The sequence below is a fragment of the Erinaceus europaeus genome, chromosome 19 (assembly GCF_950295315.1).
Source record: "Erinaceus europaeus chromosome 19, mEriEur2.1, whole genome shotgun sequence".
Classification (NCBI taxonomy): domain Eukaryota; kingdom Metazoa; phylum Chordata; class Mammalia; order Eulipotyphla; family Erinaceidae; genus Erinaceus; species Erinaceus europaeus.
In genome coordinates, this window is record NC_080180.1 from 33,203,789 (window position 1) to 33,226,442 (window position 22,654).

Here is a 22,654-nt window from a genome sequence, read left to right on the forward strand (position 1 = left end):
GGGTTAAGTGCACATGGAGCAAAGTGCAAGGGCCGGCATAAGGATCCCGGTTTGAGCCCCCAGCTCCCCACCTGCAAGGGGGGTCGCTTCGCAAGTGGTGAAGCAGGTCTGCAGGCATCTATCTTTCTCTCCTCCTGTCTTCCCCATCTCTCTCAATTTCTCTCTGTCCTATCCAACAACAACAACAGCTATAACAACTGCAACAAGGGCAACAAAATGGGAAAAAATGGCCTCCAGGAGCAATGGATTTGTAGCGCAGGCACTGAGCCCCAGCAATAAACCTGGAGGCAAAAAAAAAAAAAAAAAGAGTACATGATATATGTACTTAGTTCTAAAGTACAATCTCACCCTGTGTGGAAACGAGGCTCAAAGGCCTTCCAGAAGAGGATTAAATTCAGTTGCTGAGCCCATGGTAACAGACACTGCTCTCGATTGCACACCAAGTCCTCCCTCCCCGGGGAAGCAAGGTGAAACCTCGGTCATCAGCTCAGTGCTTATGTGGGGAGACCAGAGATACTCAACTCACCACCTGGTGAGCACCTTTGGCTGCTGGGGCCGTCTCTTGCTTAGCCCAAGATGTTTGCGACCTGATCACTTTCTCCCTTTGCATTACAGGAAAAATACTTTTAAATAAATATTGGATCTAAGGGCTTAATAAAGATGGACCACCAAAACTGCTCTGCCTCAGAGAAAAATATCAGTCCAACCCTGACTGCAAACTGGAATGCTTATTTGTAAAGAACCTGGCAGTGTGCTGGGCCCAAAGCTGCATTCACAACACATTATTATTATTATTATTATTATTATTATTATTATTATTATTAAGAAGCAAACATGGGGGCTGGGTGGTGGCGCACCTGGTTGAGTGCACATATTACAGTGCACAAGGATCTGGGTTCAAGCCCCTGGACCCCACCTGCAGGGGGAAAGCTTCACAAGTGGTAAAGCAGCGCTGCAGGTGTCTCCCTGTCTCCTTCTCTCTGTCTCCCCCTTCCTTTCAATTTCTGGTTGTCTCTATCAAATAAATAAAAATTAAAAAAAAAAGAGGAAGCAAATGTGACTCCTTTATTCCGTAATGTGCAAGCACCAGGAACCCAGAGCTTGGATTAATACCCCAGTCTTATAATTTTGAGCCCTGTGGCTTTTCTGGGCCTCTTGTTTTCTTGTCTATGACACAAAAGTAAGTCCTCCTATCTTTGAGGTTCAGATGAGAGCTCCTATGGTGCAGATTCCCAAGAGAGGTATCAATTTTCGGCTTCCTCCAAATAACCTCGCTTGGTTCTGACTATTTCATGTGCAAAGGACAGTTCTTCCCTTCCATAATTTTTGCAGGTTGGTGCAGGAATCCCAAGAGCCGCCCTCAAGGTACTCCCTTTCAGAGCTCATCAGAAAGCAAGGAAATTCACTTCAAGTCCTTTAGAGGAAGAATGATGCTTATTCGGGTTTACCTGGGGCATGCCCTGGCTGAGGCTGCTGTGCTGGGGTGATACTTAGCTACACCCATTTCCCACTCAGAGTGCAAGCAATCAGACAGTAGCTTTAATGCACATCTGTTTATAAGCAGAGCATGCATTTCCTTATATAAATTAGTGTTGAAAACACACCACATATATCATGCCTTAACTATGTCATTCTTACAGTCGCATTTAAAATTCAGAAGCAAAGGGGTTGGGTGATGGCACATCTGGTTGAGTGCACACATTACAGTATCTAAGGACCCAGGTTCAAGCCCCTGGTCCCCACCTACAGGGGGAAAGCCTCATACATGGTGAAGCAGTACTGCAGGTGTCTCTTTTTTTTTTTAATCTCCCCTCCCTTCTCAACTTAATTCAAATAAATTTTAAAAATAAAATACTCACAGCAAAAAATTGCATTTCCCCCCAAGATAGTAATTCTATCCCCTTCCACTAGAATCAGAATGGCTCCAAAGTCTTCATCAAGCCTCAAGGCATAGCTTTCTAATTACATTGCCTTCTTGTCTATTCTGACTGCTTTCTAATCCCCTATGATTTGTACCATTAATGAGCTGTGAGAAAAAAATAATAGTAAAGACTTCCAGCTAACTGTAGATGTCAAAGATCTGTTTGTCTCTGCCAGAGAGGCCATTAATGGTTCAGGGGCGTGTGCTTTCATCTGTGAGGGATCTGACACAATCCCTTCATTTGATGTCAGGAAACAGGACAAGTCACCACATAGAAAACCTTCTATGACTAAATGCTTCCTTAGCTGAACCACCCCCTGGGGGAGAATTTGTCACCAGTGCTGCCATAACAGTGTCCCCATCAGCTGCATGCGGGCAGGAAGGAGGGTGCTGGAGCAGCTCCAGTGAGGAAGAGATGCTCCTTGAAGCCACTGCAATGAAGTCAGCATGAGAAGCAGAGAGTGTAGGTGGTCACCAGCATGGTCATGCCAGTTATAGAACTGACCTCTTACAAAAAATCCTGTTTGGTCTGAAAATGCTAATCTAGCAAGAGTTACTAACTCCATGAGCCATTTCTGAAAAAAATCAAATCAAATCAAATCAGTCTGCATCTGTGAGGTTAGGAATGCTGTTAAGAAATTCAGGTCCCATCCAAATTTTACAGTGAATTTTTTTGAAGGAGAAGAAGTGAAAGGTATGTTCAAAAGAAAAGGAAAAGGAAGAAAAAGATAAGATGGAGGCTCTCATGCCTGAGGCTCCATAGTCCCAGGTTTACTCCCCATACCACCATAAACCAGAGTTGAGCAGTGATCTGGTAAAAAAAAAAAAAGAAAGAAAGAAAGAAAAAGAAGAGATGGAAGAAAAAGAGGAAGGGCAGGAAGGAGGAGGAGAGTGGAGACAGGGAAGGAGGGGAAGAGAAGAAGGGAAGAGGGAGGAGAGGGAGAAAGAGGAGAGGAGGAAGGGAGACAAAGAAAGTGGTACAATAAGTCATTTTAAAGAACTTCTGGGACCAGATGGTGGCACTCCTGGTGAAATACACACACTACCACATGCAAGAACCTGGGTTCAAGCCCCCAGTCTCCAGGGGTAGGATACTTCATGAGCAGTGAAGCTGTGCTAAAGATGTTTCTCTTTTTACTTTAACTTTTTATTATCTTTATTCATTAGCTAGTGATAGCCAGAAGTTGAGAGGGGTGGGGGAGACAGAGAGGGAGAGAAACAGACAGACACCTGCATCACTGCTTCACAATTTTGCAAAGCTTTTCCCCTGCAGGTGGGCACCAGAGTCGCGAATCCGGATCCTTATGCACTGTAACATGTGCACTAAACCAAGTGTGCCACCATCCAGGCCCCCTAAAGATGTCTCTCTTCCTCCTTTTCCCTCCCCTTTCAATTTCTTTATCTCCATAACAGAAAAATGGAAGAAAAAGAAGTAAAAAGGGGGAAATGGCCACCAGGAAATAACTCTGGTGGCAATAAACAAGTAGTCTTATAGGGCCATAAAGTCACTCATTTCATAAAGCAAATGAGTTGGCCTGCAAGTGGCCCAGACTAAGCCCCAATAATACCTGGGAGTGTCACAGCAACTGAAGGAATTTGGGGTGCTTTGTGTATCTCTATCTAAAATTATATGAAAAAAGCTTAATACAGGGGTAGTGAGATCATGCATGTGTGCAGTCCTGGCACTACAAAAATAAATTAACAGGGGCCGGGTGTTGGCACACCTGCTTGAACGCACATGTCACAATGTGCAAGGACCCAGGTTTGAGCCCCCAGTCCCCACCTGCAGGGGGAGAGCTTCCCAAGTGGTGAAGCAGTGCTGCAGGTGTCTCTCTGTCTCTCACCCTCTCTATCCCTCCCTTCCCACTCAATTTCTGACGGTCTCTATCCAATAAACAAATAAAGATAATAAAAAAAAAATCAAAACTAAATAAACAAACTTCTTGTATATGGCTGTTTTGCCTGCTGTGTTCGAAAGATTCAAACTACAAAAAAACTCTCTTCTGGATATCACCAGGAGGCAGAGAAAGGAGGTTACCCATGTGGAATCAGTGGTGAGCAACTACAACCATAGACTGGGAAAGATAAATAGTGGATGGGTGAATGATGATAGAGATATTAGATTGAGTAGACACAGATTATATGATGTAGCTAGAAAACACTAGCTAGATATATACATCTTCTGATACTGATAAAAGATAAGGTAATTGATGGATGCTATAGTGTCTCCAAGTAGAGACAAGTGTGATTATCATTTTTAATAATATAACACTAACAATCTTACTTAAATGTTACATAACCCTAAGAAATGGGAATGAATCGTCTTCATTTTACATAGAATTGCCATCCGGAAATATTATTAGACAGTAACACTCAAAGAGCAAGTACTAAAGAAAGAAAGTAAACTCAGATGTCGGACTCTTGGAACTCTCCCAAATCCTGTCCTGCTGCTTCCTTGAAACTTCACCCTATGAAGCCTGGCCTAATAAACTTGACGCAGCTGCGAGAGGTTGGGAAAAATGTGGATGCTTGACTTAAGCGTCCATGATTCTATGTTATTACCAAGCTCTTTTGAGGTTTTTTTTTTTTTCCTCATAAGCTCCCCACAAGGAAGAGTTCCAGTCTGACCTATCATTAGAGGGAGATTAGATCATAAACACTACTGCCTCAACCTAAAGAAAGGAGGGTTTTCTCAAGAAAACCAGCACAGCAGGTGGCCCATGGGATGGGGACACCAGTCCAAGCTCCAGCTCCACTCTGCCCTCAATACTTCCTCCATTCCCGCCCCCACCCCTCACTCCCGCCCACTCCTGCTCATCTCTTCACATCCCATCTACTAGGGTCCTGTCACAGCATTCACAGGTAAACCCCTCTAGGACACCAAGGACAGCAACTAAAGAAGGAATCCTTTTTCAGGAACATTAGCTCAGCCTCACCCTGGTTTATAAATTCATGAAGGGTGTCTGGCTACAGAAGGGCCCCCACCTCAGGATGTGACCGTAGAATTGCCCCCCTCCCTGTACAAAGAGAATAGGAAGAGTGAAGAGGGTACTCTGAGCTTTCAGAAAACTCTGGCAGATGATCCTTGCTTCAACAGACTCTAACTGTGAGAACAAGCACCGAAGTCATGTTACTCTTAACCCTATCAGCACCTGGAAGCTTTAAAAACTAGCACTACCCCAAACCTATTAAGAGCACTTGGACAGGAATCTGGGCTGTGTATTTGGTGAAACAGCTTCAGTAGATGTTGATATGTCTCAAGGTATCAACTGCCCTCGGTTTGTTGCAAAATTGCCTCCACCAGCTAGTTAGCCTCAGCCACAGTGACCCAACCCCCAGTGGCACCCCTCTATCATTAGGGGGACAGTTAGTCACATTCAAGAAAGCTGCTTCCCAAGTGGGTAAACCAGAAAGAACTCATTTCTATTCATTGTAATTCCCCTTTATCATTACCATGGCAGTTAAAATGGACTAAAAGCCAGGAATTTGACTAAATGGCTTCACCCAACAATCGAGGCAAGTCTGAGGCAGAACCCTCAAAAACCCAAAGAAATAAATAGTCATTTCCCAAGAACTAAGAAGGTATTTTTATCCCCAGTGGAAAAGGGGGGGAAGAACCCTAAATGGAGTAATTTGGGGCCAGAACTGAGCTACATGAGGAGAGCACAAATCCTTTTGCCAAGCATCCCCCAAGCATATAGACTTCTGCCTTTAAAACATAGTGTAGGACTGGATATTGGCACACCTGGCTAAGTGCACGTTACAATGCACAAGGACCCAGGTTCAAGCCCCCAGCCTCCAGCCCCCAGCTGCAAGGAGGAAGCTTCATAAGTAGTGAAGCAGTGCTATGTCTGCTTGTCTGTCTCTCTCTCGCTCTGTCCCCTGTCCCTCTCAATTTCCCTCTATCCTATCAAATAAAAATAAATGAACAAAAATTAAAAAAAAAAACACAAAGTGCACCATTCATTTTTTTAATATGGAGAGCGTGTTCACCTATTATGCACTCATAGGAAAGACAAAGCAAGTGTAAACCTAGGCAGGGAGGGTGAAATGGGCTCACCATCCAAGCTCTGATATGAGCAGAAGGGAAAACGCTAATCAAAACCACTGAAAACTCAGTGAGGCTGGGAATGTGACTAAGTGGGAATGTCCCTTCTTCCTCCCCTGTGGCTCAACTGGGAAGCCACGCAGAGACCAGTCATATTGCCAGGCCCAGAAGGGAAGGGAAACAGTGCATGTGGGAGTGGGGGTGGGGGTGGGGGTTGGGGTGGGGGTGTGGGAGACAGTGAGGTACTTTTTCAAACTGAGCTTCTCTGAGCTTTAGAAACCCCCAGTCAGAGGGGCTGCTGCCAAGAAGGGGATGACCGAGAGTTAGGGAGTAATAGTCTGGTCTTTCAACTCACCCACCACCATCATTCCAGCCAGAGTAGGTCTGCTATCATCTTAGCTGTCAGATAGAAGCGTCCTGAATATAGCTGCATATGAAAGATGGGCTGCCCCGGGATGAGAACTTTAAAGTCGCCAAGAGTAGAAGCAACAGCATGGAGGCTCTTGTCCAGACTCAATTAGCTGCCGACTGGGCAACCAGCAGACGCTTCCATGTGTACATTCCCACTGAGCTGGGACACAGAACAAAAGCATCCATGGACACGTGTGTGCGTGGCCATGTGAATCCCAGGCCCACAAGATGCTGAGCCCAGGAAGTCTGCTTATCCTTTCCAAAGGAAGACCATGTTGAAAACCGCCATGTCCTCTCCCCCCACCACCACCCTACCTAGGTTTGAACTCTCATTCTAGGCAACAGGAGTGGCAGGAAGCTGCCCTCAGTCTGATCATCCTGCTCCATAGGAAAACAGAGAAGAGATTCAGAGCATCCGGGCTCATTCTGTGTACAACACCCACAGGCAGAGTGAAAACTAGATCAGGAAGAGGGCTGACTGTCTCCTCCCCTAGCCTCCCTCCATCCCCAAGAAAGCTCATTTAATACTAAATTGAAGTTGTGTTTGCTGGCTACAGTTTTAGCTCATTGATGATTCTGGTAGAGGTCTTGAATGCTTGAGGACGTCCCTGATATGCAGGGGACAGGAGTCTGTTCAGAAACTGTCTTGGCCACTTGCAGACTGGTGTCCACTGGATGAGGGTTGTCTGCTTGCCCATCTCTGTGGAGGCGGTGGGGTAGGCAGCACTCCGCAGAGACACAGCTGTTGGCATCCTGACAGGATGTTGTCAGGATCCACAGGACTAGTGACTTTCTTGCTCCAAGTAAAGCGTAAAGATCTAGGCCTCCCTTTTCTTTTTAGTTTTTCTCAGGAGCCGCGCATTGCAACTTCCTGTGAACTTTAAATGGAAGTCAGTGGAATGGTTAGTGGAGTCTCGGCTTTCCATCTTGCATGGTACTGTGGTCTCATAGCACAGGCCCAGAGAGGCAGAAGCTTTTTTTTTTTTTTTTTTTTGCCTCCAGTGTTTTTGTTGGCGCTCGGTGCCTGCACTACAAATCCACTGCTCCTGGAGGCCATTTTTCCCATTTTGTTGCCCTTCTTGTTGACATTATTATTGTTGTCATTGCTGTTGTTGTTGCTTGTATAGGACAGAGAGAAATCGAAATAGGAAAGGAGACAGCAAGAGGGAAAGAAAGACAGACAACTGCTGCCCTGCCTGCTTCACCACCTGTGAAGGGACTCCCCTGCAGGTGGGGAGCCAGGGACTCAAACCGGGATCCTTATGCTGGTCCTTGCGCTTTGCGCCACGTGCGCTTAACCGACTGCACTACCGCCCGACCACCTGAAGCATCTTTATAATGGGTTTCAGTACCCATTATAAAGATAATGGTACCGGAGCTGGCCCTGGAAAGAGGTACCATGGGCAGTGTCTCTCTGGAAGTTGCTCTGATCCTGGATGGCTGCACTGTAAACACTCCAAGTGGAGCAAGAGGAGCTCTCAATTCAGGAGGAATGACATTTTCTTTTGGAAGCATGAGGTAGTGTTAGCCGCAGTTTCTCCGCTCACCACGTTAGCATCTCGCTGGGTCTCCCCAGATGCTGCATGATTGTTAGTTGGGACAGTGGAGATGTCATCAGCTTCAGGACCATCTGTCCAGTTAGGATCACTTGCACTGCTGTTAACTTCTGGAAGGAAATCCCATCTTGTTTTTGTTTGCTGTCAGCAGCCCTGGTCTCATATGCTGTAAGCGAATGAATAAATGGTCCAGCCTGGTCACTGGCACGGCCCTGCTTCTGTCTCAAACACACTGCTCTGCACTTGGTGGTGAGGAGACAGCCCCAGTGCTGTTCTCTAGGTCACTGCCCGATCTAACTTCAGCAGAAGAAAAACTAGTGCAAGCACTGGACTTACTAACACCAAGTGCTGAGGATTTTTTTTCCCCCAACAAATAGGTCAGTGTCACATCACTGACTCGCATTCCATTCAGAGACTCTAGAATCTCTTCTAGAGAAAAGTCCATCCTCACCATGATTTTGACTCTTTTCTGGTCAGTGGTATTCAGAGGTGGTTCAACATTATGGCTCATCACACTCATACCCTTCACTGAGTCACCTGTCTGTCCCTTATTATTTCTTCAAGTGTGCAGAGACTGGCTGGACTGGACACCAAGAAATGTTTGAGTTATGTGCAGTCTGCTGATATGAAGGAAGGAATTCTCTACCTCCCTTTTATAAAATACTCTCTGTCTCCATTCTGGTACATTTTTGCCATCAAATGGTGATGACTCACTAAGGTGAAAAGAACCACACCAAGACTGTTCTTAGCCCTGAAAAAATTTCTGGTGCTGTACAGAGTGGACTCCCACAAAATGTGCTCAAGTCTAGTCAGTAGTAAAGATGCTACTCAGTCAGCTCTCTGAACATTCATGTTTGCATGGAGCGAACAGATTTTGCACGTTTACATCTTGGTGTACAATGTGATTTTGGTAGTAGTAATGGACTGTAGATACTATCCATCTGAATCCAGCTCCTGCTTCCCACCACATCCATCCAAACATCCAGACACTTCACCTCTATGTGCGTGTTCCATAACCAGACCTAATGTCTCCTCAGCTGCAATGATTTCATACAGTTTTTACGATACTGGGAGGGTTGAGAGCCATTAGACTCTTGATTTCTCTAGAGGATGTTTTCAGAGTTGTTGGATTAAACTGTGTTTTTTTAGTTATCCCTACAGTAAATTCATGGCCTGAAAGGATGTGTCTGGCTAGTTTAAACTGTATTAGCTGTCTTTTGCCAAATGTTCTTGGCTGTTTATAATTTTCTTTTTTTTTTATTTATTTTCCCTTTTGTTGCCCTTGTTGTTCTTTTTTTTAATAATTGTTTTATTTATTTATTTTCCCTTTTGTTGCCCATGTTGTTTTTTGTTGTTATTGTGGTTACTGTTGTTGTTATTGATGTCATCGCTGTTGGATAGAACAGAGAGAAAATGTAGAGAGGAGAGGAAGGAAGACAGACAGGGGGAGAGAAAGACAGACACCTGCAGACCTGCTTCACCACCTGTGAAGCGACTCCCATGCAGGTGGGGAGCCAGGGGCTCAAACCGGGATCCTTACACCGGTCCTTGCGCTTTGCACCACATGCGCTTAACTCATTGCACTACCGCCCGACTCCCTCTAATTTTCAATATGGGTCTGCTCCTCTGCATAAGAAAATAAAGTTCCAGAGTATGCAGTTCAAGAGGAAACATTTGGCCATCCATTACCACGTGACGTGTGCATGGCACACGGAAGGTTCACCGTCCTTGAAAATATTGATCCTCGAAAGGAAACAACAATATAAAGTCCTGTAATGTGGTCCAAGAAGGATGACAGAGGACCTAGTGGGGGCTGTATTGTTATATGGGAATCTGGGGAATGTTATGCATGTACAAACTATTATACTTACTGTTGAATGTAAAACATTAATTCCCTAATAAAAAATAAATAAAATTTAAAAATAAAAATAAATAAATAAAGTCCTGTAATGTGCTCCATTATAAAGTTAATCTCTGCCTGATTAACAATGCTGGTCTAGAATAGGCAAGAGTTGGGAAAGGGTAGGGATATAAGAAACAAGGTCTTTGTAGGATGCTGTCAAAGGCACCTACAACAACTTCTCCGACAGACGTTGTTTGTGTGGTCTCAGCAGCTCTCTGGATGAAAAGATATGAAGCTCCAGAATGAAGGCTAGATTAGGTCTAATGCTCTCCAGGAATCACACTCCAGAATCTTCTGTGTCATTCAGTGAAGACCCCCAAGAAGGACCGCAAAATGCAAGAGGGCTTCCTCGCATCACTGACTCTGGCCCTCACGGCAACCTGACTATGTCACTTTGTCAGCCCTGGCGTCAGTGACAGCATCAGTTTGTTTTACTGTCACTTGGAAGTTTCAGATCAGCAGAAGAAGTTTTGTGAACAGGGCTAAAAGCTAAAGCTAGTTTCTCTCTTAGCCTCTTTTTCCTTCTTTCATTTTTGTTCAGTGGACAGTTAAGAAAGTGCCAGTATTCCGATTTGAACTTTAATAAACTTTAATAGTTTCTATAGTCAGCATTTGAAGCACAGCCTATTTGTTATAGATTTGGTTCAAAATGTGATTCAGGTGGATTTTGTTCTGTCACCCACAGGAATCCTCATGACAGTATACAATGCTTGGCTGAACAACAGCACAGTCAATGAGGGGGCAGACCAGGTGACAGCAGTACCCCTCCCAGTCATCTAGGGGTTCTTTCTCCCCGACTCTGAGTTCTGTTGGTCCCTCCCTTGCCCCCTGGCTCCTGCCCCTGTGCTGTGGCCCTCCACACAGGGGCCCTCTGCGAAAGGCGACATGAGACTGGCTGCCTGCTGGCTGTGAGCACCCACAAGGTGTGAGCTGTGGAGACTGAGCCTGATGGCTCTCCTCCCACTGACCACCCACTCAACTCCCTGCAAAGGTGAAGGCCCACTCCCTTCATGGGCTGGGATGATTTCTCTAACTGCTACCAGCACAGCCAAAGGCAAGCAAGAAACTCCTGAGTGAACTAGGCTCAAAATATCCACAAAACAGAACTTTAGGAGTCAAACAGGAATATCCCTGGCTTCTAGAAAAGGTCTACCTGGACACCATGCTGGCTGGTCAAGCCAGACACAACAAAAGCCTCCTGGATGAGGAAAAGTGTTCAGGAAAATGAGTGTGTTGAGGCGGGGGGGGGGGGGGGGGGGCGGTAGTGCAGCGGGTGAAGTGCACATGGCACAAAGCACGACGACCAGGGTGTGGATCCCAGTTCAAGCCCACCAACATAGGGGGTCGCTTCACAAACAGTGAAGCAGGTCTGCAGGTGTCTATCTTTCTCTCCCCCTCTCTGTCTTCCCTTCCTCACTTCATTTCTCTCTGTCCTATCCAACAACGGCATCAATGACAACAACAATAATAACCACAAAAACAATAAAACAACAAGGGCAACAAAGAAAGGGGAAAAAATAGCTTCCAGGAACAGTGGATTCATGGTACAGGCACTGAGTCCCAGAAATAATCCTGCAGGGAAAAAAAAGAAAGAGACAAAGAAAGAAAGAAAGGAAGGAAGGAAGAAAGGGAGAAAGAAAGAAAGAAAGAAAGGAAGGAAGGAAGAAAGGAAGGAAGAAAATGAGTGTTGGAAGAAGAGCTATGCTCTTTTCCAAGATGCCTTGTTTTTGTTTCTGTGTTTGTTGTTGTTTTTCACTCTCTTCTGTTCCACACCATGAAGTAGGAGGCCTGTCGCAAAGAGAGGACAGTTTCCCCACTCCCGCCATTTGAGAAGACTGGCACAGACACCTGAGCAGGCCTGGTCTGTAGTGTCTGCATGTGGAGGGCACACACATCCTTAGGTGAAACTGATGGCCTCACCCCCTCGTGGCCCACAGAGCAGCAAAGAGGAGCAGACAGAAAGAGCCCACACCAACAGCCGGTGGGATAACATGGCTTTCTAATCTCCAGGCCAGGGGCTGATTTTGTGGTGACAACTTTGAAACATTATTCTGATGTGGTCAGGCCTCTTTTATAAACACTTTCCAGCCTGAGTCAAATGAATGCTGTAAAGGGAATAATCAAAGTATCAATTACAGACACATTCATATTACAGTGTGTATGTGTGGTGTGTATGTGTGTGTGTGTGTGTGTGTTCACACGTGTCCTCATCTGAAGCAAGGAGCAACCCACATGCCACATGGATGAAAAAATGACAAGCAGTGGCTGCACCAGAGTGACACACTTGAGCCACGTCTCCCAGGAAGGCCAGAACTAGCTTGCCTTCACCTCAGGCCTCCCACCTCCACAGGAAAGAGCAGGCACAAATCCAAGGGCAGAGTCAAGGCTGCTTCTCAAACACAAATGAACCCATACTCTCAGGAGGTCTATCTGTGCTGTTTTCCAAAAGAACAATCCAGAGTGGTGGCTCACTCATTTGAGCACACACATTTCCACACGTGAGGACCCAGGTTCAAATCCCTGGTCCCCACCAACAGGGGAGAAGCAGCAGCATCACCAATGGTAAAGCTGTGCTAGAAGTGTCTCCCCTCTGTTTCTGTCACTCTCTTAATTCTCTGTTTCTTACCCTCTAACAAAGAGAAACAAAAGAGAAATATATGGGGGCTGGGCAGTGGCACACCCATTAGGCGCACATTATCACAAGAGAAAAAAATGGCTGCTCAAACGGTAGAGTTGTGCAGGCACTGAGCCCGAGCCATACCCTTGGTGGACAAACAATAATAATTAATTAATTAAAAATAAAACTAAGCAAAGTTACAATGCTGTAACAGAGAAAGCTGTTCCCACAATAAACCATAGACCATGCTTGACCTCTGGGCTGTTCCCCTCTGGCTCCCCCATCAACTCCAAGGGTGGACAGCAAGGAGATGGGGCAGCAAACAGGGGGAGGGGAGCTCTGGAGACAGCAAACAATTAATATCACCAATAAATGCTCCCCTCAGCCCGGGATTCTTTGTCCCTATTCATAGTTTTATTCATTCAACTCAAAAATTTATTGAGGCACCTTCTGGTCTGACTCCGCTAAATGAAATGAAAGATGACCAAAGAGATAGTTCACCAGGTCGGGTGCACACTTTGCTATGTACACAACCCAGTCCTGATACCATGCAGGAGGTGCCATGGCATTGTAGGAAACGTCCATGCTTCCAGGTATTTCTCCTTCTGTCTCCGTCTTTCTCATTCTGAATGAAAAGTGGTTTAGGGGCTACAAAATCACCTCTGTGGAAAGTTTGATCCATAAAACAAAATAACAATAATAATAATAATCAAGAGACAGAGGAACTTTGATCAAACTACAGCACAGCTAAGTGCCAGAAGTGTCCTGGGATAGAAATACAATAATCTAAGTGATATTTGTTGATGCAAAGAATGAACAGATTTGTGGTGAAAAATGAAGAGCGTTGAGGCCCTACTTCAGGACTAAGCACCTAAGCTGGGCTTCAAAGCAATGAAGATCAGGAAGGCAAAGAAAAGGTTTGAGAAGCCAAAATAATGGGGCTGGGTGGTGGTATAGCCTATCAAGGAGCACTAGTGACCATGTGTAATGGCTCGGGTTCAAGCCCATGGTCCCCCGCCTGCAAGAGGAAAATTTCACAGGTGGTGAAGCAGTGCTGCCGGTGTCTCTCTTTCTCCCTCTTGAGCTCCCCCTTCCTTCTTGATTTCTCTCTCTTTCCAATTAGTAATAAAATCAAAATTTATTTTTTAAATAAATGTTCTTAAAGAGAACCTAATCATGTGAGTCCACACTACAACAGCAGGACTGAACAGCACTGGGAACCTGCCACTTGGGCTGAATTGACTAAGCAAGTGGGAGCCTCTGAGGGCGCAGAGGAAGGCAACAGCACCATTAATACTGTGCCAGACGGGAGTCAGCGGTAGCGCAGCAAATTAAGCGCACATGGCGCAAAGGGCAAGGACCAGCATAAGGATCCCGGTTCCAGCCCCCTGGCTCCCCACCTGCAGGGAAGTCGCTTCACAGATGGTGAAGTGCCTGCAGGTGTCTTTCTCTCCCCCTCTCTGTCTTCCCCTCCTCTCTCCATTTCTCTCTGTCCTGTCCAACAATGACAACATCAGTAACAACAATAATAACTACAACAACAAAACAACAAGGGCAATAAAAGGGAATTAATTAATTAATTAGTTTTTAAAAAATACTGTGCCAGAGAGAGAGAGAGAGTCTGGACTGCAGGAGATGTGCAGACCACAGAGGTCAGATGCAGGAGTAACGAGACCCCTGGAAGACTGGGGCAAAAATCTAACAAGAGACAGACTAGTCTGAGTCAGTGGTAATAGCAGAGTGATGGCAAGACATGACACCAAGACAAAAGTGATAGCTGTATGTGAGTACTTCTGCAGGCGGGGCACTGTTCTGATACCACCACAGTCAATCCTCCTGACAAGGTTCCCTAGTCTTCAGACAAGATGGCTGCAAAAGTCCCACACTGACTGGTGGGTGCAGGGGGCCTGTGGCATGTTTTCATGTCACCTACAGATGCAGAGCCAGTGTTAGTTAAGGCCCTGCTCCTAACCTATCTTCCCCTCTGAAGCAAAGGGGACCATCCCCGCCTTCCCAACTCTGATGATACGCACACAGTCCCACAAAGCCAGTCCTGCCACCTCCAGGATGCCTCAGCCATCTGGGTGTTGCCTGTAGGTGCATATGAGCCTCTGCCTACCATCACTGGCTGGAAAGGGCAAAGGGTGCTCCCTCTGCCCAGCACCCAGTCCCCCCTACAAAGATCCCATTGTGTAATTCTCAATGGGAGGCTCTGTTTGGTGGCAATAATATTATTTTCTTCTGCTGACACATCCACTGCCATTTTTTTTTTTCAGTGGAAATATTCAACTTTGTTTTCCACCATGGGCAGTGGCATTTCAGACAGACAGAAATGAAGCTTCCAGAGAAACAAAAGACAGCAAGGGGCAGGTGCAGGTCACAGGCGTGACTAGTCTGAAAGATGGGGAAGGGAAGGGAACTGTTCCATACCAGTTTTCTTCAGTAGCTTGTTTCTGAAACTTCAGGGTTGAGTATCTTCTAGTTACCCTTAGTGTTTGTCTCGGGCCTCATTACTCACTGAGATATATACGTGGGGTTTTTTTTGTTTTGTTTTTTTTGAACCAGAGTACTGCTCAGCTCTGGTTTATAGTGGTGTAGGAGACTGAACCTGGGGCTTTGGAGCCTCGGGCATGACAGTCTATTTGCATAACCATTATGCTATCTGCACCCCCACCCCAACCAAGAACTATCTTTTTTTTTAAATTTTATTTATTTATTCCCTTTTGTTGCCCTTATTGTTTTATTGTTGTAGTTATTATTGTTGTTGTAGTTGTTGATTAGGACAGAGAGAAATGGAGAGAGGTGGGAAAGACAGAGGGGGAGAGAAAGATAGACACCTGCAGACCTGCTTCACTGCTTGTGAAGCTACTCTCTTGCAGGTGGGGAGCCGGGGGCTTGAACCGGGATCCTTATGCCGGTCCTTGTGCTTTGCGCCACCTGCGCTTAACCTGCTGTGCTATAGCCCAACTCCCCCAAGAACTATCTTATTGAACAAGTAGCCGTGCCTCTCTGCAAGGCATCTCTACAAAATGTGCCTCTACCCCTCTTACTTTTTGCAATTCAGAATGCCAGACCCATGAGCAGAAAAACCTTGTGATTTCCTATCTGCATCACTGCCACCTGTCTCCCTTGCGGAGGGCAGGCTAGTGGGAATTCTACAGAGGTAAGTAAACACAGGTAGTCATTCCCAAGAGTAGTTAGTATTTTTTGAAGATTATATAAGCAGTGGAAGGAGGCAGGTGGTGGCACACCCAGTAGAGTGCACACATTGCCATGAGCAAGAGCCCAGGTTCAAAGCCTCAGTTCCTACCTGCGGTAAGAAAGCTTCACGAACAGTGGAATAGTGCTGAAGGTCTCTCTTTCTCCTTCCTTACAACCCCCTTCCTTCTGAATTTCTCTCTGTCTCTATCAAAAAGGGGAAAAAAATAGCAAAGGAAAATAAAAGAAGTGGAGTGTGGGGTGAGACAACTCAAATCACGTCAGAGCCATCTCTCATTACTTTTACTCTTTGTAAGGCTTACTCATTCAGTTCTTCGGCTTTGTTTTTTTGGGGGGTGTTTTGTTTTGTTTTGTTTTGTGTTTCTAGTTGTCTCTGCTGCTTCACCATTCCAGTTTGAATTTTTCCGATGCAAAGACTCAGACAGAAATTCAGAGTGGGGAAATAAGAGACAACAGTTATCAAAGCTTCCTTCAGCCAGGGGTGAACCTGGTTTGTACATACGGCAAAACCATGCACTATACAACTGAGCTGTTTACCACACCCCAATCCCTTTGTCTTTATCTCACTGACTACATGCAGACTCCACAGCAAACACAATGGTGCTCTGTCCACCTGAACAGGACAGGGAGTCTGACATTGTATTTCTTCCTTAGGATTCACCAATAAGCCAACCGGGATTCTGAGGGCTCCCTGAGCCAGGGTGGCATGTGTGGGCTCTCCCTCAAGCTGCATGGAAGGTTCTCCTGGAATGAAGAGGAAAGAGGTCCACAACCACAGAGTCAGAAAGCATAAGAGAAAGCCAGGGATTGTCCATGTGGTGAAGCAACAGTGATGGGGAGGTAGGAGAGTGAAAAGAACAGGAGAGGGCTGTGAGGAGTGAGTGGGCGCACACTCAGGAAAGTAGGAGAGAAGAAAGCAGACTGAATACATAGGACAAACAGGACTTTCCCATATCAGCTGAGCAAAACGCATTAGACTGAGGCCAGTTCCACCCCTGAGCTTAGTGAATCATCATCTGTGAGAGTTCAAAAGAACACCCAGGGGTCACCTGGTGCAAATCTTTCCTTCATTTTGCCAAACAACTGAGGTGACGTGTTCAACGTTGCAGAGCAAGTCTGCACCCAAGGGAGACAAGAGCTGCAGGCTCCTGACTGGAAGCATCGCCACTGGAGGTTTCCCACACAGCAAGTCCTCCCATGAGAGATCACCAGCACTCGCTGAGGAAAACCAAGCATTGATTTGTAGCGCTCTAGAACCAGCATAGGCAGGGGTCCAGGGGCGCCACGTGCATTCTGAATTCAGCAGACCATAGTGTAGCCTGGACTTGGCCAAGTAGCCTAGACTTGGCCAATTAGTCTATGCTTGTCACTCGTTCCACAGCTAACCCTAAAAGACAGCAACGCCTGTTGTGGCCCAGTGAGACCTGACAGAAACCACTGACAAAAGGCAGACTTCTCCACCAGGTCAGTCTTGAGGGGCTCCTGGTGGCACTGGCCCCCAAGAATGGCACCTACCAGTTGAGGAGGTCATGGATGCAGAGATGAAAAAAAAAAAAAGTAGGCAGGCTTATGTGGAAGCTCTCTCTGTCTGGGCACTGATGAGAAACCTGAAACAAGGAAGAGTACTCCCTGGTCCTCAGACAGGACAGAGCAGCTTATTTAATTCCTGATGCCAGGGCCTTACAAATGCGTGACTTCACCCCTCTAGGAAGCTGTTTTATTGACATGGGGGAAACCCACCGCACCAGAACTTCCTCCAATACTACAGCCTATCCCATGTGGTACCAGGGCTTGAACCTGGGCTGTACATGGCAAGGCAGGTACCCTACCTGGTGAGCTATCTCTCCAGCCAGGGAAAATGACTTAAAATGACGGTGGGGGGGGGGGGGGGAGTCTAGAATATAGCTCACTTGGTAGAGCACACACTTTACCATGCATGAAGACACAGGTTTGAGACCCTGGCCACCACATGGGAGCACTAAACAAAGGAGACGTTTCACCAGCAGTGGGGGCAGTGCTGCGTTGTCTCCACTTTTCTCTGTCTCTCTTTCTCTTTCTTTCTCTCACCTTTGATGGGAAGAAAGGAAGAAAAAAAAAAAACTATCTACCACAAGCCTGGAATCACACAAAAATAAAGTCCTGGTAGCAAGAATAAATAAGCAAACAAGAAGATAAATAATAAGAGGAAGGGGAGCTCTCACTACAAAGGAATGGCAGGGCAGCATTCTTCTTAGTAAAAGGATAAGAAAAAGCTGAGAGAGGGGGCCAGGCAGTGATGCACCCCATTAAGCACTCACATTCAAGTGCGCTAGGACCCAGGTTCAAGCCCCTGGTCCCCACCTGCAGAGGGAAAGCTTCACAAGTGGTGAAGCAGGGCTGCAGGTATCTCTCTGTCTCTCTCCCTCTTTGTCTCCCTCTCCCTTCTCAATTTCTGTCTCTATCCAATAATAAATAAGTAAGAATTTAAAAAGAAAAAGCTGAGATAAAAACCCAGAATTGGTGAAAAGCCCATCAACTCCAAGAAATAAACATGAAGCCAAGTTTTTCTAAAGCATTAGTAGCAAAGCTCTGTCTATTCTAACCTTCTCAATTGAACTACTAACTTTTCAGATAAAAGTGTGTGTCTGTGTGTGTGAAAGAGAGAGAAAGAGAGAGAGAAAAAGAGAGAGAGAGTCAGTCAGGTTACCATGCAGTGTGCTTTCCTCCTCTAAAAGCAAATGACAGTGTCAAAAGGAAAACCAGTCAGTACATTGTAAACTGACAGTTCACAAGCAAATTCTTCACACGTGTGCTATGGTCCTAGGATTTCTACTTTAGATTTGAATGGATGGAAAATACAAGTCATCCAGCTGCTCATGTCAGCAATTTCCATGTGTAAAAGGGTCTTCCTCCAAACAAGGCTACCCAATTCCATTTATGTCAGACTCAGGACAGCACTATATACCTCTATCCCCATTTGGCTTTCTTGTCAGTCAATCAGAAGTCCTTGGTTCAACAGTCAGTGGGACAGAGCTTCCTAGTTCAATATTTCACTCACTGCACCCTGCCTTCATTCTGAGACAATGAACACTCAGGAATTTTTTTTTTTTTTAAATCAAACACTTGCAAGCAAAGGCTCAAAAATGATAGATAGCTTTGGAGATAACCCCAAATGCTGTGTTTTCACAGTAACCACAATCTAATCATATTTTCAGATTAACAGAAAGGCAAATGTTCTCAAGCTGAAAAGGGAAGAAGCCAGTCTTTTTACCCTACCCAAATTCTCTAGAACTATAGTGTCAAGGTGAAATGGTGACCTCCACAATATGACTATGAAAAGGAGGGCAAAGAAACAGAACAAAGGGCTGGTCCACCCCCATCTCCTCTGTGGCAGACCAAACCACCACTCAGTTCAGCCAGCTTAAGAAAGAATCAAATACCACAGACTCGGGTTCAAATAGCGATGGCTCCCAAGTGCTAAGACTGCTATTCTGAAGGTGCCTTACTGATCATGGTGGTTCCCCCAGCGAGGGCTGCCTTGGTGCCTTGGAAGAAGTCATCAGCTGAGGTCATCCCCTGGTCAGGCATCTGGAAGCGGGTGTGGACATCAATCCCTCCGGGAATCACCATCCTGGAATGGGCTTCAATGGTCTTCACCCCTCCAGGAACAATCAGGTTTTCCCCTATTTGCCTAAATAAGTAGGGTGGGGGGATAATGGTTATAAACGAATCCTTGCCACAGAGGAGATCTGTCAGACATTTCCACCAGCCCATCAACGCCTCTTCTTGGTGTTCCATCGGCTTCTGAGATGACTGCAGTTCTTCATGATGTGAGCATTCCTATTTGCTCCCCCCCAGCTAAGAGGCAGTGAAAGTATACTAGAAAACAAATGTAAATCACAAACAAAAGGCCCCACGAAAGCTGACTAAGACAACACCTGGTGACTAACTTGGCTCTAATATATTCACATAAAACACCACTAGTGTGTTTTTTCAAGAACACACACAATCAAGCTGAGTATCCAAGAGCAATTTTTCCCCAGAACTAGTTGCACTTTACTAACACTGATTTCTCACCCTATCCTTATTAGTGCGCAGAAAAGAAGAAGTGGGTGTAAGTCGAAAAGCAAGGGCACAAAATGAATGTAAACACTATGAAACTATCAAAAAATTTAGATTGGGGGCCGGGCGGTAGCGCAGTGGGTTAAGCGCACGAGGCGCAAAGCGCGGGGACCAGCGGAAGGACCCCGGTTCAAGACCCCGGTTCAAGCCCCCGGTGCCCCACCTGCAGGGGAGTTGCTTCACAGGTAGTGAAACAGGTCTGCAGGTGTCTATTTTTCTCTCCCCTCTCTGTCTTCCCCTCCTCTCTCCATTTCTCTCTGTCCTATCCAACAATAACAATATAAATAACAACAATAATAATAACCACAACAATGGTTAAAAAAAAACAACCAGAGTTACAAAAGGGAAAAAATGGCCTCCAGGAGCAGTGGATTCATGGTGTAGGCACCGAGCCCCAGCAATAACCCTGGAGGCAAAAAAAAAAAAAAATTTAGATTAGTGGGTCAGGGCAGTAAAGGCAGAAAAAGTCATTGGATTTATGTTGGGGGACATGGATTCATTTATAGTTTGGGGAGGGGTGTCTTTTTAAACTTTCTTAAAGAGGCAAATGTAGTCAAGAAAGAGGTGCTACAGACCTAAAAGCAAATTAGTAAAGGCTAAAATTAGCCCATAGACCATTCACTTCTGGGCCAGTGTCCTTATGCTAGACTAGAACACGTAGCCTGCTAGTGGGGTGTGTGTGTGTGTGTGTGGGGGGGGAGTCATGGGATTTGAGAGCCTATCACAAACACACATGGAGAAAGCATTAGATGTGGCAACATTACAGCCTATTTTCGGCTCATAAATCAGGGTGTGAGTTTCCAAGCAACAGACACATCCACTCCAGTTTTCCACTCCTCTGGACTGCTCCCACTTGATGAATGCTGCTTATTTAAAAGATGTCATTTGCTGCAGTGTTTGTCTTTCAACAGATGTGCTATTTCTCCGGAACCCTCTGAGCTGTCAGAAGAGCACAAGCACAAGGATACTGGTATGCACTCAGTCTACTTAACCCTCTAGAAACTAATAATGTACCCTCACTCAGTACCTTCTCTGTTAGTCCTCCTTCATAACACAAGACACAATAAACAAAAAAGGCTGACTTGTGCCAGTTTCCACTTAAAGAATAGTAAGACTTAACACTCCATTGGGTTGAGATAGTGGTGTGTGTGTGTGTTTGTTACTTGATAATTAGTTTGGTGCGGAGCGGAGCCAAGATGGCGACTTGGAAGCAGATGCTCATGTGCGCTCCAACAAGCCTCAACTTGTGACCTGGGATTCTCTGGATAAGGTTTCAGATGCTAGCATGATGCCGACCAGACTGCCCTGGAGAGACAACCCCACCCATGTGTCCTGGAGCTCCGAGTCCCCAGAGCCCTTCCCCACTAAGGAAAGAGAGAGACAGGCTGGGAGTATGGATCGACCTGTCAACGCCCATGTTCAGTGGTGAAGCAATTACAGAAGCCAGACCTTCCACCTTCTGTATCCCACAATGACCTGGGGTCCCTACTCCCAGAGGGTTAAAGAATAGGAAAGCTATCAGAGGAGGGGATGGGGTACAGAGTTCTGGAGGTGGGAACTGTGTGAAGTTGTACCCCTCTTATCCTATGGTTTAGTCAATGTTTCCTTTTCATATATAAAATTTTTTTTAAAAAGATAATTAATTTGGTGTCCTCTGGTTCTTCCAACCTGGCTTCTTAACTAAGAAAGCAGATGTGGAGTTGTACCCCTCTATGGTTTTGTCAATGTTTCCTTCTTATAAATAAATTAAAATAAAATAGAAAAATAAGAAAAAAAAAAAAAAAGAAAGCAGATGTGCTTTCTCCACAGAAGAAACTATATTCTGACTTGGTGCCCCCTTTGATTGGGTAATCTATCACAGACAACTATGTTCTAGGATAACTTTTCATATAGTCAATAGATCCTAAAGTAAGTGTTTGAGCTGGCAACACAAAGATAATTATGTCACCTCAGTTAAAAATAGCAAGTTACATAATGCATAATGAAATGCATGTGCAGTTAACTTTGGTTTTGAATTCCCTAAATCTGAGGTTTCAGATTCACTAATTACTACCAATCGAAATGGGCTTAAACAGAAGCTAAGCTAGTACCTCTCTGAGTTGACTCATATATGATATCATGTATATTAACTGTAGATGATGCTTAGGAAACACATATACACATATAAGGAATGACACTTACTTGATCAACCCATCTTCCATATATATGTCTGCATAGAAGGACTGGTCATCATTAACAATTTTACCTCCTTTGATCAAAAGACGATCACTCTGAAACAAAGAAACAGTAAGATCACAATTCATGTCTGATCTCTGAGATACACTGGAACCAAGATACATGAGCTGAGGATACATTTCACTTTTCAAAAGTGATACCCAAGTGGGGGTAGATGATTATGCAAAGAAACTCTCATCCCTGAGGCTCCAAAGTCCCAGATTCAATCCCCCACACCACCATAAACCAGAGCTGAGCAGCACTCTGGTTAAAAAAAAAAAAAAAATTGATACCCAAAGTAACCAGTTTGGGAAAGGTTCAAGGACAAAAATCAGCCTGTGTGTGGCAACCTGTTCTTCCTGTGGTGAGTACAACAACCCAGTCCTGAGCTAAACTTATATATACTCCATTAAAGAAGTCTTTCTGTTACTGTCACAATCAAAAGAGAAAAAGTTGGACAGGAGTGCTAGCATAATGATTATGCAAAGAGATTCTCATGCCTGAGGCTTCCAAAGTCCCAGGTTCAATCCCCTACACCACCATAAATCAGAGCTGAGCAGTGCATTAATAAAATAAAGTAATATTAAAAAGGAAGAGAGAGAATGCCTAACACTCCTTCAAAATAAAAAAAATTTTAAAAAGTGAAATGAACCCAATACCTCGT

The 22,654-nt window shown here is 45.2% G+C and overlaps 1 protein-coding gene across 3 annotated transcripts in view; it reads right to left on the minus strand.

Moving 5' to 3' along the window:
* DPYSL2 (dihydropyrimidinase like 2) overlaps positions 1–22,654 on the minus strand; it is a 150,742-nt gene that overhangs the window by 61,032 nt on the left and 67,056 nt on the right. For all 3 annotated transcript variants that reach the window (XM_007535037.3, XM_007535038.3, XM_060178844.1), the window contains exons 2-3: positions 21,958–22,046; positions 19,161–19,345 (exon numbers count right to left, since the gene is read on the minus strand). In XM_007535037.3, coding sequence (XP_007535099.1) covers positions 19,161–19,345; positions 21,958–22,046 — 274 coding nt within the window. The remainder of the gene's footprint in view (positions 1–19,160; positions 19,346–21,957; positions 22,047–22,654) is intronic.